Below are 16,884 nucleotides of genomic sequence, written 5' to 3'. Positions count from 1 at the left end.
TAATGTCAGTCGTTGCTTTATCTTCTGACTCTACACTACAATAACACAATAAATTTGCACTAAACACAAAGACAAGAGTAAATGAATGGGCCCATTAATTTGCAAAAGCAAATGTCCTAGATATGTCTAATGCTAGTCCATAGAGAACCAGGGAGTCTTAGGATCGGGCAACTGCAGGGTTTGGGGAGGGCCATAAATAATGTGCTTTCTTCCCTTCCGTGCTCAGAACCCACTCAGGCATAAGACACAGAATGGAAATTAAAGTGTTAGCTTTCCAACTGATAAGATGGAGTCTTTAGAGCTGTCTGTTCTATCCCCCTTCTCAGTCCAGACCTTGAGTCACCATTTCCTTATACTGGTCCCGGGCCCTGAGGGGAGAAAAAGAACGTGAGTCCTCACAGCTAACATCTTTCTAATGGATTTGCCGTTCTTTGAGAAAGATGAGTCATTGGAGGTCACCTGCCATAACATGGGGAGGCCAAGCATTTAGAGTGAGTAAAATGCAGGATCATGTTACTGCAGGGTTAATGAGAAATAATCTCCCACTTGGTGTGGACTATCGGAAAAACGCAGGGGTAAAGGGGAGGGACTCCTCAACGGTTTCCAGGTGATCACTTCTAGTCCCCTGTCTCCCCTCCCATCAGAGAAGATCAGACTCTTGGCCTGTTTCACTGGGAACAGGGGACAGGCAGGGGAGGGAAGCCAACAAGCCTAACCCAGTTGGCATGCTCTCAAAATTCATGTTAGCACAGGATTTTATTGGAATGTCTTCTCTTCTGGAAGGGAATGAGGAGCGCGTGGGCAGAGGCTAGAGGCATTATCCAACACAAGTTCCTCTACAGAGAAACAGGGTCAGACGTGTGGTTGGGGAGTGGGGGCGGGGAGCGGAGGGGAGGATCCCCTCTACCATCAGAGAGGTGCCCAACACCTGATGCCCTGGGATGCCTGCTCTAGAAAGGATGGCCAAATACACACTGAGAGGGGAAGGACTGGGAATGCAGGGATAAAGGCACACTCAAGGTGACCTAGGAAAGCTACAGCCTGGGTAAGACCGGCCACTGCTACCTACCATGTGAGCCTAGAAGAGCTGTATCGTGTACACCCAACTATAAAGGCATATGGAGGGTAAATGGCACATCTCTCACCCTGAGTCATTTCCCACTTACCCGGGCACTAATGAGGCTGAATTCTGGGGATTCCGTGGAGGAGTCCTCATGGAGCTTATATTTCATCACCATGACAACTCTGCCATGGGAGAAGAGCCTAAGGCCGGTCTACTCCACCAGAGAAAACCCTGGATGATCTATCAAGTCCCTTCCACTCTGTGGCTCTTCAACTCCCTTGGCCTCTGACCGCCCTCGCCTATGTTGGATGTGCTGTCAGCTTCCTCCTGGGAATGCTAGACTCCGCATAGGGACCCTCTCCTGCGGGAAGCCTTCACCGACCCCTCAGCGGGCTGGCTTGCTTTGTGCGTGTCCCTGGCACGCTATGTGGGCTCCTGTCAGCGGATGGACCTCACCTTACCCTTACGTTCCTTAAGGGCAGGGGCAGTTTCTCATTGAACTTCACACCCCAGCGCCCAGCACCACGCCTGGCAGTCTGCCCTCTATACATATCTGCGGCCCTAAACAGTCCCTCCAACCAAAATGATCGCCAGCGCTCCAGTTTCTAGGAAGCCCCAAATCTCAAAATTCCAAGGGCAGGTTAAAGATAAAACGACGGGTGAGAGCGAGGCTGGGGAGGGCGCCGTCTGTCCCTCGGGGCTTCTGTGACCTGCAGGCCACCCCAGGGGAAGGCAGGCATGGATATTCGGGGCGCGGCGGATACCTAGCATTGTTTGAATGTCGGGAGCTTCATGGAACCTGCAGGGAGGTAAATGGACACCGCCCCCAGGGAGGTGTTGGGGATGGCTTCTCCGGAGTCCGCAGTCTCTGGGCCGGGGCTGGGGGTCTGGGCCGGCGCCCGCGCCGCTTTCCCCAGGCCGCCGGCAGGGGGCACGCGAGGCCTCCGGGGGGCGGGGGCGGGGGGGGGACCGCGGGCGGGGAGGGAGCTGGGCGGATGCTGGGCCGGGAGGGGCACTGGGGCAACTTTTCGGTTGGCTGCCTCCGGGTGCCGACAGCCCAGGCCCCTTTTAAACTTGGCTCCTCCGGCGCCCTCCCCTTTCGGCCGCGGCGCGCGACCTGGGTAAGTGGCTCCCGGCCGGTTCGACGCCGGCGCGGCCACGTGGCCGGGGGGGGGGGGTCTCCCCGGTGACCTTAGGGGTGCCCTTGTGGTCCTGGGCCTGCCCCGTCTGTGCCGCCAAGATCGGGGTTCGGCCCCAGCTCGGCGACCCCTCGGGAGAGGCGCTGCCAGCTCCGGGGATGGGGACCCCATCGCGGTGCTGGGAACGCTCCCGCCCCGGGACGCACCCTCGTGGCGCCTCGGGTCCCCCTTCCCCAGCGCCCGGGGGCCTGGCACCTCTCGTGCCGGCGGCCCCGACGCCCCGGGGATCGGACCTTAGGACGACTTTCCGCGGAAAGCTTAGCCTTTCGAGGATTGGCCTGCCCCGGGCGGGGGCGCAGAGGCCGGGGCGGTGCCCGGGTTCGGGGCGGTGCCCGGGTTCGGGACGCCCCGCGCGCCCCGCGCGCCCCGCCTGCCCTGGGTTCTGAGGACCCGGCGGAGCCAGTTTAGGAAGCGGCTGCTCCCGGGTCTGGAACCGAACCGCTGAGTTTCCGTGCGGGGCCGGGTCATGACGGTGTTGGCAGCAAACGGGGGTCATTTCGCCCACTCCCTCCCGCCACCATCGGCCTTCCGTGGCCACGGTGGTGGGGCTTTCATCAAGGTCTGGGGGTGAGCCCTGCGGGAGCGGGTAACATCTCCAGCGTGGGAGGCCAGTCTTGGGGGAACATCTGAACCCCGGGTTCCACCAGGACAAACCCCAGGGCTGCCCCGGGGGAGGCTTGTCTCCAGGAAGCACTAAGTTTGGGGCAGGCTCTCCAGCTCCGTGGGCGCAGGAAGGGTTCGCTACTCCGTCCATATTGCGGTAGAAAGTTAGTGTCCGAGTTGAGAAATCTAAATTTAGAGCTCAGTGAGTGAGGGAAGGAACCCTTGCAGCCCTCAGAGATACTACTGAACAATCTTCGTTTGAAATGGGAGGCTTGTGTGGGGTAGGCGTTGGCCTCGGTTATGAAAGATCCTCTTACTGATGAGGCAACCGAAGAGGACGTCTATTTTTATCAGGCTCTTAGAGGGGGAATAGTGTGTTGCAGGCTGTGCTCTAAGCACATGGACAACGTTTGCTGCCCCAGCGCCTCCGTCTCTGGTGGGGAGCACCACCTCACAGGGCAATGCCAGGGCCAGGCCTTGTTTTACAAGTTGCCTTAGGTGTCCAGCCACACTGTTTAAACAAGTCCATCCGAGAAAGACACAGGTACCGAGAGCCGGGCAGCGTGCATCTGTTCAAGGGTTGTGGAAGCTGAGCAAGGGAGGACGCCTGCTCTCGGCGCTTTGGGCTCTGGCTCTGGGCAAACAAGTGGCTGCCTTCCTTTGGCTTTAAAATCCATTAAAGCTTTGATTGTTTGTTTTTTAATATATTTTTATTGCTTTCAGAGAGGAAGGCAGAGGGCGAGAGAGAGAGAAATCAATAATGAAAATCATTGATCCAGCTGCCTTCTGCACACCGCCCACTGGGGGATCCGAGCCTGCAACTGGGCATGTGCCCTTGACCGGAATCAAACCTGGGACCCTTCAGCCGCAGGCGGACGCTCTATCCACTGAGCCAAACCGGCTATGGAGTTTTTTGTTTTTTGTTTTTTTCTAGGCAGATAACTGTTGCCAGTAATGTTTATTTTTTTCTAAAATTGATGATTATTCCATGCTATGAAACTGGAAAAGTGGTGGCTGCTGACATTCTGCTAAGTGGATTTCCAGAGTACAGGAATGTATTTCACTATTCATTTTACTCCTGGCTGGAAATCTAGGTGATTCCCAAGTGTCAGGAAATTTGGAGATTGTCCCTTTTTAAAAATAGGGATTCTATTCAACAGTAGCCCTTTATTCCATCACAGTGTGCTAGTAGATGGTCACAATGAAAGACATTCTTTACCAAAACAAAGTTACCACGTGATATTCTTAACGTTATTCTTCTTACTTTCCTACCAGGCTCAGTCCAGCTCAAGATGCTGACAAACTTCAGGTAAATGGAGAGAATTTGGATTAAGTTATGATTAAATAGTCGAGTAGAATTCTTGGCCAAGGATGAGAACTCTAATCTGATGGGATATGCCCTTGCTCTGATGGGTTAAAGGATTTACCTGAGGCCAACCTGGCAGGAACTTATTAAATGCTGTCACATCCCTCCCCACTTTAAAAAGGATGCTTAAGTGATGGACATTTAATCTTTAAAAATGTTTTTCCAGTGGTGACTATTTTGAGATTGAAAAAAGGTGGAGGTGAATTGTTAGCATTATTATTAACATAGGATTTTGAGTTTTAAAATGTGGTTTTTAAGTCAAACCATGACTGTCTGAGTGGGGAGTTCTGTTATCTATAGAGTTTGGTAAGCTGTTTTCTTAATGTCACGTCTTATCTAGTAATTGCTGATCTAATTACCTCCGGTGGCACTTTTCTTACAGGGCTGGTGCTGGAGAGACAGAATTGTGCTGGAAAGAAGCTTTTCAAGTAGATAAGGTGTATCTGAACAGGTGATGGTTGATTATGCAAAACAGAGGCTTTTGCTTTCTTTGTCCCTTTCACGCTAACAGCGGGGGTGAATTCTGGGGTTGGGGTGCAGATTTCTGCTAGAGCATGTATCTGCCCCATAGAGAATTCCCATAGAATTCAATTCCATCATTTCAGTTTTTGTTCCACAGCCCAAGCATCCTGCTTGACACAGTAACCAGACTGGGTATTCTATACTTATCTTAAGGCAGTTTTGTCCACTGTGCTTCAATTTACAAAGTTATTTTAAAATCCCATTCTTTTGACTGTAAAGATTTTTTGTTACCAAGTTATCCTTTTAAAATCCTGGTTTCATATGCTTATAGATTTTTCTAAAATGCTGTATGTAGAACACTTTAATGATTAAATGTGACCCTTTTGACAAAACAGATCGATGGATTCTGAGGTGTGGGGAGGGGCATGGGCGATTTGAGGAGCTGTTTGACATCTTGATTATGCTGGTTATTATGCAGTGGTCTGATCTAGGATGAGTTTTACTGAATGTAAATTGTTCCAATAAACATGACTCTGAAAACTTACCCTTTCTGGCATCTTAATGACATTTCCAATGAAGTCTCTGGGAAGATAGTCCTGGGTCAGCACTTGAGTGACTTCCTGAGATGTGAAAAGTGGTAAACACATCAAAATCACTTTGGAGTATGAATCACCTAAGTGACTCATGTACACAATAAATACCTGAGAAACAGGACCGAGAGGTGTATGTTGGCTCAGTTATCAAGGATATACCATTTCTGTTTATGGATGTTTCGGGCAACACTTCCTCATCTTAATAGTTGCATTTTAAATCTCACCTGTGATGGGGCCCTTCTCCCTCAATCTCTTAACAATCTGTTCTAGTGGCCACATGGTAGCAGAAAATGGAGTGTGAAAATTATTTTACCTGTAATAGTCTTGCTTTCCACATTGGCAATTTTCCCTTTGGAAAAAATGTTGCATGCTCTTGGCCAATACTGGCTAGCCAGGGGATTAGGAAATGAACAGAGGTAATCTGGTGTGGGTTGATCTCAAAGCTTAATGGATAAGCAAGCCACGCGGTTTAGTCCTGGAAGAATCAGTCTGAACTCGCCCTTTTTCTCTTGGGATATTCAAAGATGCTTTTAAAAGGAGGGATGGGCCATGAATGATTTGAGCCATAGCTCCAGTGTAGCTCTAACCTGCAGAGCTGTGGAAGCCTACCCCGTGACTAAGGGTGCTTCCAGCAGCTGCATTGTGCCATCTTACATCACCAAAGAAATCGGGATGAGTGGAGCCATTCCCACGTGCGTCCTGCAGTCAGCTTGCCCTCTGGCACAGCACATGCCTGTGTGTTAGCAGTGAAAGCAGGAGTGGGAAGATGCCAGCATGACTATTACAGGTCCAGGCCGTTCCTTTTGTGCTCGAGGGCCCTGAGAAATGAAGCGAATTGACTTGAATGAAATGTTTTCAAAGAGGATTTATTAATTCCAGGGGAGAGGCTTGGGCATGAAGAGACTATAAAAAGAAAATTGGATTGAAATACAGTGTTATGCTAATGGTTATGGTTTTGCTGAAAATGTGGACTCCAGTCACTAATCTCCCCAGATGCGACTTGCCCAGTGTCACAGTTACACTGTTGCTATGCCAGTTCAGGTACACACGTTGCGTTAATCTGATTTCAAGAAGGGGCATACCCTGTTTCTGACAGTGTTCCTGAGCCCTGAGAACAAGTAGTTCTTGCTTCTTAAAAGCAAGCAAATCTTTGCAGTTCAAGTGACTGTTCCAAATGAAGGTATGTTCTTTGAGATTCCTAAAACCTTAAAATATTTATATGATTCGGGAAATACTTGCTGTTTTCCCTGTGTGTTAAGTTCTGTGATAGAGGACTCCTGACTTGATGGAGATTGCGCGATGCGACTTAACCACATCACTATGTAAGATGAAGCTGATTAGAAGACTTACGTTGTAAGGAATAATTTCATCTAGTCAATAATTTCTGAATCGATAACTGAAAGACTCAACTGTTAGAACAAACTGAAAAGACTTATAGCTATTTACACAACACCAATATATTTCCATTAACTTGAGGTGGCTTAAACCGATAGCAAACAATACAATAATTGGAAGAGGGAGTAAGCTTGGCTAGGAGAGGGCAGGATTGTGTAAAACAAGCCATTTGACCTTGTGCTTTTGGCTTCTGCCAGTTCCGCTCTGAGCCTCCTGGGAGCCAGAGGAGAGAGCCAGTTGGCAGAGTTGCCATTGAGCACTTGACGCTTTAAATGGAGGAGGAGGAAGCGGCAGGGCCATCTGCATTCCAGGCTCCTTAGAACCCAAATGAGAAGATGCCTCCTTCCCCTTCTTGATCTCAAGTGCCTTGAAGGAAGAAGTGGAACAGAGAAGATTGTCCAGATAATGAAACGGGATGTGGAGATAGTGGAGACATGCCTTTGACTCTAGAGTCTGGTCAGTTGGTCAGTGAGCCCTGAGGCTGGACCTACTCTCCTGATGGTCAAGCCAGAGTCTGGGATAAATTACACCTCTTGAGAGCAAGGCCATGTTGAGATTGTGTGAACAGATAAACAGCCAGAGATGAGTTTGAAAGGCTTATTGTTGTTTTGTACTCATAAAGGGTTGCCTTTCCAAAATTTACTTTGTATTCATAAACTGAAAAGTTCCAATTGCAATGTTTTGTGATAAAGGGATTTATCACAATGTGGGACTATGCAACCATGACTAGAAGACCCCCTAAGTGGAGTTTATCTGTACTGCAAGGGGCCAGTTATGGTACCCTCCACCTCTACTCCCCAAACGTGACTTTCCCACATGCAGAAAGGTGCTGTGCATGGAGGCCTGTGTCCTCGCCTCTATATCGGCATTTACAGAACAGCAGCCCATGACTTCAAGTGAAGAGCTACAGGGATTTTCTTCCAGGCTCCTCAAACACTAGTTTTCGTGTTGACTGTTTATAAGTGGCCAGAAACTCAGAATTAGCTCCTCACAAACTAGTGTTTTTCTTCATCAGAACTGGTCAAACTGGAGGTCTTGGCTTGACGGCTAAGGCGAAGCTTGGCCAGGTCCACTGAGGAACTGCCAGACCCCTGTCCTGGCCCGAGTCCAGAAACCACCCAAACGTTCTACTTCCACAAGGAGCTTCCATGCTCGTGCGGGGCACTGGGCACATCAGAGGCACGTTCACAAACCAGCTGTAGAACATGAACCCACACCCAAGGAACTGGGACCAAGCTCCACGGCTCTGGTTTTAACATTGACCAGAAGCTTCTAATTTTAGAACCCGAAGAACAATAAAAACCTGGAAACATTGAGGCGTGTTGGCAAAATTAAACCCTTCAGGTTATGTGCTGGAATCTGAGTTCAGTTAATGGGCACGCCGTGAGTCAGACCCTGTTCAAGTCCTGGCTGGTATCCATCACTGCAAACATGCACTGAATACAGTCGGTGTTATTGGCTAAAGGTGACCCGAGACACAATTGCTCTCCAGTGTAGCCAGAGGACAAGGCAGGCCCCAGGAGCAGTGCAGGGAAATCACTGGAAACAATGAGACAGTGCAGTGTTCCTAGAGCTCTGAGCAGTCAGAGATGCTGCTTGCCTCCCAGGTTGAAGCATCTTTCCTCTGCTGAGTGTGGACATTTTTAATCTTGCACTTCCTTGCGTAAAGAAACTACATCGCGTGCCCTGTGCTTACACACAGTGTGGAGATGAAGACCAGCATGCCAAGCTGCTGTGGCCGCCGGGCCAACATGACGATGACATGGATGAGGCCCATGAGGTAGTTCAGGGAGCACTGCACGCTGTTCTCAGCCCCTCGCTCCATTTCTGGAATGTTCTCTTGAAGAAGCTGAGTCACAGTGAGGTCAAAGGACCAGAGACCTGCAGGGCAGCAGCAGAGGGGGCAAGATAGACGTGAATAGGCGGCAGAGACTTAGTGAGAATTCCGGCCTTTGCACTGTATTGTCTACATGAACTTTCCTGTTGCTCAGTTTCCTCACCTGGGAAATGGGAATATTTAAGAGCACTGTCTCGCGGGAGGATTACATGATAGGAGATTGTGAAGAGCGTAGCATGGCCATCTGCACATGTAGTTACTGTCTTAATTTGTGGTATTATAATTATCTCTGTGAATCACCATTACCACCACCGTCACTAGGTAACAAAAACTTCATTGTGGATGTATTTATTTATGGCTTCCGGTTCATTTCAAACACGTTTAGGAAACGGCGAGGTCTTGAGTTTCAAATCCAGTTCCATTTCCAGAGTTTTCCTCTTCACTCCTGGTTTAGCAGATAAGGAATTGGCCTCCTCTCTCCCTCTACCTCACCACTTCAACGCACGAAGGCTAAGTTTGATTACACTCCAGAGGCAGCCTCAGGACCTGCCACCCAGACATCAACTAGGGCAGTAGCCACCCGTGCTGATGACAATGCTGCCCTGGAGTGACAGCATCTTCCCCGGGATTCTGGCGCCTGCCGCCGTGGGCACCAGCTCCCGGCTGCTGCCTGGGTGGTTTACCAGCCGGCTGGCCTTCTGAATTCCCATGGTCTAGCTCTGGTCCTTTAGAATCCTCTTCTACCCTCTGTCCTGATCCCTGGATTAAACTCCGAACTCAAGAATGATGTGGAGCCCGGCCAGTGTGGCTCAGTGGTTGAGCATCGACCTATGCACCAGGAGGTCACAGTTCAATTACCAGCCAGGTCACATGCCCAGGTTGTGGGCTCGATCCCTAGTGGGCATGCAGGAGGCAGCCAATCAATGATTCTCCCTCATCATTGATGTTTCTATCTCCCTCTCCCTTCCTCTCTCTGAAAATCAATAAAATTAGAAGAAAGAAAGAAATATGGGGAGCAAATATGCCATGTCCTCCAGTGTCTGCCTTTGCAGCACTGGCCAGCTTGTTTTCCAGAGAGCTGCCCTTGTCACCTGCTGCCTGGCCAGGCCACGCATCCTTCTGTGCTGTCCTGGCATGTCCACTACGTCTCTCAGGGCTTGACCTGCCAAAGGCCTCGCCCCACACTGCACTCTGACCTGGAGCGCATCTGTAAACCCCACGCCTGGTCCTGAGCACGCAGTGCTTCCAGAGTTAGGAGTATTCGGAACCGGCTGCAGCAGAACAATGCAAAGCGCTCGGAGAACTGAGGGCTAATTATGCAGTGACAGAATTATTTCTAAATCAGGGGCACTAAGAGTTACAGCTCCTAGATTCTGGAAAGCAAAGCGACTTATGGGCAATATACCAAACTGTTTCGTAGCCAAAGTTCTGTGACTTAGTTTCCATCAGAATGGAAACCAGTATTTGCTGAGCAAATGCCTAGAATGAGGCCTATGCTCGGGGATACCTGGTGGATACCAAGGCAGGTGACAGGCTAATGGTCCAGGTGAGGGGACAGGAGTCACGGCCACTGGGCCTGGCGTGCTAACCACATGGACCACGGCACGATGCACCCTGGACACTGGTGCTTTCAACGTGTAGGATTTCAGCAGCTCACCACCAACCCCAAGGTCATTTGTCATTCAAATTGTAAATGGCACCTTGCTGGCACTGGGTGTGTGGGAGCCACTCAGCATCCGTTTCACTCAGCTCTGTGGTTCTCTCTGTCTCCCCACACACCCCACACTCCACCCTTACACAGCAATGCTCGTGAAAACGCCGAACCTGCAGCCAAAACATAAGAATGATGATGATGACTAAAGATGAGAGTTAATGTTCATGTTTAACAAGTAGCCCCTGCGGACCACACTGCCCACAGGAATTATTTAGTGCATCACCAGGACCTCTCTGGCAGGTAGGCACCATCACTACTATCCCATCCCACCGAGAAGGAGCCAGGGCCACGGAGAGCTTAGGTACCTCGCCAGCATCCGCAGGCATTGCCTGGCTCCACGTCTGGAGCTGTCTCCTTCTTGAGCGTCCAGTGTGTCCTGTGCCTCTGGATCCTTTCCAAGGGTCAGCAAAAAAAAAGAAAACCCACTATTGCAATAGAGAAAAGCCTGAAGTTCTCTCATACTGAATGCTTTTCCCGATTGCAGGCATTGATGATGAAATCTCACATTTTCCAAATGTGATCATTTCCTTTGTGTCAGGGAGACAAGAGTCACCAGTGGACTTATTTTTCTTCCTTTTGAACTAAATATTTGATTATCATCATATAATGTGAATTGCATAAATCTTAAATGGCTAATCTGTTCTCAGTTGTTCATACAATTAAGAGCTGGAAGTGCAAACCAGATACCTCAATAAAGACAATCCTCCCACTTAACATAATCTCCATATGAAAGTACAGGTTTCTAAATCAGCTATTTGGGATTAAGAAGACAGTTTCTGCCCTAGCCAGTTTGTCTCAGTGGATAGAGCGTCAGCCCTCATACTGAAGGGTCCCAGGTTCGATTCCCGTCAAGGGCATGTACCTTGGTTGCAGGCTCATATTCCCTGCATGTGCAGGAGGCAACCAACCAATGTTTCTCTCTCACATCAATGTTTCTCTCCCTTCCACTCTCTAAAAGTTACTATGCATCTTTATTATATCAGAGAAATAAGGTTTCCAGGTCAACCCATGGTTTTATAACCTCTTAAATTGGAACTACAAAACTTGCATTTTCCTTCACAACATCCCAAAGCTCCTGTGGACTAAGGGGCTCTGGTCTCCATGGAGAAATCAGAAACGTATCACCCAACCCCATGCTCCCACCACTGTGGCCCCAGAGGTGGGAAGGCCAAGCTTCGAGCCCCCAGAGAGAAGGGGCGTGCTGAAGCCTGGTGCCTGGAGCAGTGGTGAGGCATGCCGGGGCGGTACACAGGATGCTTGCTGAATGAGTGAGGAAGACATCCTTGGTGTTTTTTGTTTTTTTGTGTGTGTGTGTGTGTGTTTTTTTTTTTTTTGGGGGGGGGGGTTTGTCTTTTTATTATTATTATTTAAAGTATTACATATAGTAGTATATATATCTCCTTACATCCTTGGTTTTTGATCCACTCCTTCCACCACCATCACCACATTTCCCACTCCACCCATTTCTTTTTTTTAATTGATTTCAGAGAGGAATGGAGAAGGAGAGAGAGAGATACATCAATGATGAGAGAGAATCATTGATTGGCTGCCTCCTGCACACCCCCTACTGGAGATTGAGCCCGCAACCCAGGCATGTGCCCTTGACCAGAATCGAACCTGGGATCCTTCAGTCCACAGGCAGATGCTCTATCCACTGAGCCAAGCCGGCTAGGGCCAAAGAGACTGTGTGCGCCAATGGCTTCCTCTCCCAGCACCAGCGTCTCTGCCGGAGGGCCTCTCTCCAGCCACAGGCACATAAGGGCAGGCTGAACGTGCACAGAGGGCAATGTCCCTGTGAACAACCTTCGACTGATGAGTGACCAGACTCAGTGAAGAAATACCCCAGTTTCCTCAGCCCCTGGTGGGAAAGTTCAGAGGTATGCCCTTCAGAGTCTCTGAGAGGGCCCCCGTGGGGCTGCACCCACCGTCAGTGGTAACACCTACATCAATGCACTTTTTTTTACAAAAAAAAATTTAATGTGTTTTTTCTCCAGTTGAGATTATGCTCAGACACAAGCACTGGAAAGAAGACACGGAACACTGATATAAAGGAGAAGACAAACCAAAAGCCGTCTCCGAGGTTCCTTACCATGAATGCCCACAGCCTCCTGTAGCCTTTCTAGGAAGGCCCCCTGCTTGTGGCTGGGGTTTCACCGCCAGCTGGGGAACTCGCTGGTAAACCCTGGACAGAAACAGGAACTCTACAAGAAGTGAAACCAAGTTCCATCCAAAAATGAAACCCCCACCGATCACATGAGACGCCCATGGCAACACCTGGCCCACAGCCAGGGGAGCAAACATATTGATGATCTGGTCCAGCCACCGGACCGCCTCATTCATCCCTGTACGTGAGGGGAAGGAAACATTGGGAGCCATTGGATTTTCATCCTTCCTCCTGGGAAGTTACGTCGTGCATTTGCTGGCTTTGCGACCCATGCACTGGGTGAACGGTGGTGGAAACAAGGAAGATTCCTTTCAGTCTAACTATAGATTAGTCAGTCACAGGATTTTCAACCTGGAAAAGGCCTTCAGGATCAGTTGTGGGAATCGGAACAATTAACAGATGGGTAAGATGAGGACTGGACACACTAGGTTTTGTGGAGCTAATTATTTCAACTCCTGTCTCAGCACTCTTTTCTATCACACCGTACTGTCTTAACAGCTACGATAATATCAATAGGCATTATTATGACCAGCATGTTGACGGAATGGAAATAAAGGACAGAATTGGCTGAATACTTACTCTGCCAGGCACAGAGTTCTAAGCCTCCTACATACATTTGTCTCACTTAACCCTCACAACTCGAAGAAGTTGATGGTGTCTCCCTTTTACAGGTTGGGAAATTGAGGCACGAAGAGATGAAGTTATTTGCTCAAGGTCACAGAGAAGGGAAAAGGAGAAGCTGAGGTTTAAACCCAGGCAGTCTGACTCCCAAGCTTTGCCTCTTAACTCTTCTACCATAACTGAAGACTATATTTACAAGATCATTTTAGAAATTATAATGAAGCTCAAACCAGAACCTGTGCTTTATTTGAGGCTTAAGATGAATTACCAGAGACTAGAAAGATTTTCTTTTCCGCAGAGACCGAGGGCACTTTGAACGCCGCGTCACCCGGCTCTCACCACAGAGCTGTTTTATTTTGGATGGTGTTATTTAAGCCGCACTGCAGCCAAAGAAGTGCAGTTTAAAAGAAAGCGTGATTACCAGGGGCTTTGTAAGAAGTACATTTTAATAGACTCCCCCGTAATAGCTTCCTTTATCTTGGCTCTCAACGCTCACGAACATTTTCTAGCGGAGGGGACCAACTGCACAAATGCAGGGCAGGCCACGAGCTCCAGCTTGAAGTTGGCAATATGAATACATCGCAGTGGGAATGATCCAAGTTTTATAAACGAAGGAAAAACAAAGGAGATGCCAGATTCCTCCATTTAGCTCCATTCCTGAAAAAAGATTCTGCCTCTCACTGTCACACAAGTGAAGACCAACAGTCCCATTTGGGGTTGAATTTGGGGGTGGAGGGGGGTGGAAGCTTATCACTGGCCAGAATTTGAAAATGCTTTTAGTGCACTTCTTTTCTAGGTCTCAAATGGCCAAGGAACTTCCATGACGTATTTTGAGGGGCTTCGTTCCTCAAAGTACCATTTATATATCCCTTTGATAACAACAACGTCACCCCTTTCTTAAGAGCTTCCTATGTGCAAATATAGTGCCAAGGGCTTTACCAACCCCAACTGGGCTGGCGGAAGGGGGAAGGGAGTGGCCATTATTTCTCCCATTGTATAGATGAGGAAAATAAAGTCTAGACAAGGTAAGTGACTCGCAGCTGGTACGAGCCATAGCTGGTTTTAGCTGGATTCACATCTAGGCCTGTTTGACTCCAAGTACCCTCTCTTATAGGCTACTTTGCTGCCTCTCTCAGAGACCTGATTGGCTGGCTCATCAACCATGTTCCCTGAGCCCGGCCTACTTCTTGGCCCCGAGGACCCGTGATGCCCAGGGCGGCACAGCTCACCGGCCAGCTGGCCTCTGTTGTCACCTGTGAGGCGCACAATCCCGCCCCTCTGGATGGTGACGGTCAGCGCCGCGCTGGCCAGGTTTGCCAGAGCCGCCAGGGTAACCACAGCTGCATAGCAGGCCACCTACAGAAGGAGGGCAAAGGCTCTTGGAACCCAAGAACAGACTTCCTCAGCCCATGTGGTACATACAGCTACTGATCTGGCAGCCCGAGGACGAGCTAAACAAACACAAAAACCTTTGAGAGAAAGAGGTTCAATGTAGGTTTGGAGCCCAACGTTATTGCGTAGATTCTAAACGTTTTCTTCTTCCCACCCCATCGGCACCGGATCCGAGGCTAATTTGTACTTTGCAGACAGAGACTCTGCTGTTGTATTGACTTCATGTCTGTGGAATGTGGGCTCTGATTCACAAATTAGGGGTGAGGAGAACAGTGGCAAAGACTAGCCGGATCCAAAACCAGCGAGCAGGGCGTGCAGAGCTGACTCACTGACGGGCACTCAGGCCTCGCCTCCGACCTCCACTCTGGTGGAGCAAGCGGGACCTGGGGACACTCACAGCGAACCAGCCGTGCCAGGTCTGCGTCGTTCCCCTCTGTAGGAGAACACCAGCCTCAGGACAACACAGCCGGCCGCCACGGGGGCATTCTGAGTGAAGAGCGAGGCATGAGCAACGGCGGATGGAAACACTATTTACTCTTGGTTTTAAGATTCAGGTTGCAGCTACCTCATTGTTTGACGCAGAGCAACTGCATTGGGCCAAATTACTGTGCCAGCCACGTTCTTGCTTCTATCAGCAACTGCAGGCTTGAGCAAAAGGCACAGAGCAGGCTCATGGGCTCACTGAAGGCAAAGCCTTTGCAACAAAAAGGAAAAAAAAAAGCGGGGTTTTTCAAGTAAATGAAAACATGCTTTGAGAAAAAGACGACATGAAGAGCAGGATACTAGAAAAGTGAAAGAACTTAACATTTTCTACTGCTCTATCACTCGCTTCTCGAGTTGATTTGTGATTGAAGTTACCCATACGGCCTAAGAACCAATACTCCAGAGACTAAATCAGAAGCCTTTTTCCAAGCCTTCTCAGTGGACAGAAAACCATCAGGTTGACTAGTCATCAGAAGAGAAGGAAAAACGTGGGAAATTTTACATTCTCGCTGGAGAAAGGAGGGTAGCAAAGATAATAGAGCCAAAAGCTAAAAGGAGACCTACATTTGAACAAATAAGTATCCAGATATTAATCCCTAGTCTAGACAGATTACTTGGCACAAAGATATCTCTGACACCTAGGAATGGCCTTTAAGAAAAATGACACGAGTATCTTGTACATAGGTAATGCCAGAATTTTTTTAAAATCAGGAATTTGATATTAAAAATCTGCGATGGGAAAGAATCCAAACACTACTTTAAAACGTAGTACCAGAGAACAACACAAAGCTGAATAAGTCTATTTCCAGTTTCTAAAAGCTGTGCTCTGTTGCTATTATGTTCAGATCTGTATTTCATTTCACTAAATAAACCAAAAGAGTAAGTGAGATCATAATTCACTGCATTGTTGTATATGCCATAGACAAGAGTATTACCTCTATTTCTTGGTTTCCTGTCAATCCAATCACCAATTAAGACCCCAAATATTAGTACAGATCCGGCCATCACTAGGCCAAACACTGCTGGTAGGAGAACGTTGTGTCCATATGATTCTATCAGGAACACAGACATGGCAAAGGGCCTCATCTTCTTGAAGAAGGCAAGTAAGAAAAAAATTCAGAAATCCCTTATATGTTTGTAAATTAAGGAATACATTTCTAAATAATTCAGAGGTCAAACTGTCAATCATAATGGAAACTATAAAACATTTTTAGCAAATGTCAGATAACACTCGTCAGATACAGCTAAAGTACTGCTTAAAGAGACATGTATAGTCTTAAATATGTATATTAGAAGAGAAAGTCCGAATCCATAGAGATAGGAGCTGAGTGTCTATGGAGAAGTTAGAAAAGGAACAGCAAATTAAACCCAAAGGAAATAGAAGAAAAGCAATAATAACAGTAAGAGCAGAAATAAATGAACTAGAAAAATGAAGGTGCTTTAGAAAGGCTTAATGAAGCCAAAATCTGGCTCTTTGGGAAAACTAATAAAACAAATGGTGGTATATTATACAATGAAATACTGTACAGCAACAGAAACTATGAAACCAGAGTGCAACAACGGGGGGATTACCAACACAACGTTGAGTAGAAGAAGCAAGACAATAGAGTACGTAAGTTAGGACTTCATTTCTAGAAAGCTCATACCAAACTTGGACTAAATGAAACTAAATCATGTCATTCAGGGATGCCCACCTCGCTGGCAGCACTGTAAAGAAAAGCAAGGACGTGGATGCCATAAGAGTAAGGCTCATGGCTCCTCGTCTTTGCTGAGGGTGTGATGGAGAAAGGGGTCCATGAAGGACTTCCTGGGTGCTGGCTACATCCTAGTTTCTGACTTGAGTGATGGTTGCATGGTATTCACTTTAGAATTGTTTGTTACAATGGTTTCTTATACATATTTGTTTTATGCGCTTTTTTTCCTATTTGTGCTATAATTGGTAATTCAAAAGCACTTCTAACAAAAATACACACACATTTTGCATCCGTTATT

General features: G+C 48.2%; 1 protein-coding gene across 1 annotated transcript; it reads right to left on the bottom strand.

Moving 5' to 3' along the window:
• Positions 1-508: 508 nt before the first annotated feature.
• LOC307108685 (ferroportin-like) lies at positions 509-15,978 on the bottom strand (the record flags this gene model as incomplete). Its single annotated transcript, XM_079786834.1, has 7 exons — positions 509-556; positions 5,239-5,313; positions 8,378-8,562; positions 12,335-12,574; positions 14,247-14,373; positions 14,818-14,936; positions 15,828-15,978. 7 exons carry the CDS (start codon positions 15,976-15,978, stop codon positions 509-511), a joined length of 945 nt encoding a protein of 314 aa, XP_079642960.1.
• Between the last annotated feature and the right edge of the window lie 906 nt (positions 15,979-16,884).

The sequence above is a fragment of the Cnephaeus nilssonii genome (assembly GCF_951640355.1).
Source record: "Cnephaeus nilssonii genome assembly, chromosome: 12".
Taxonomy (NCBI): domain Eukaryota; kingdom Metazoa; phylum Chordata; class Mammalia; order Chiroptera; family Vespertilionidae; genus Cnephaeus; species Cnephaeus nilssonii.
Note: the sequence above shows the minus strand (reverse complement) of the source record. Positions and strands in the feature narration are given on the sequence as shown.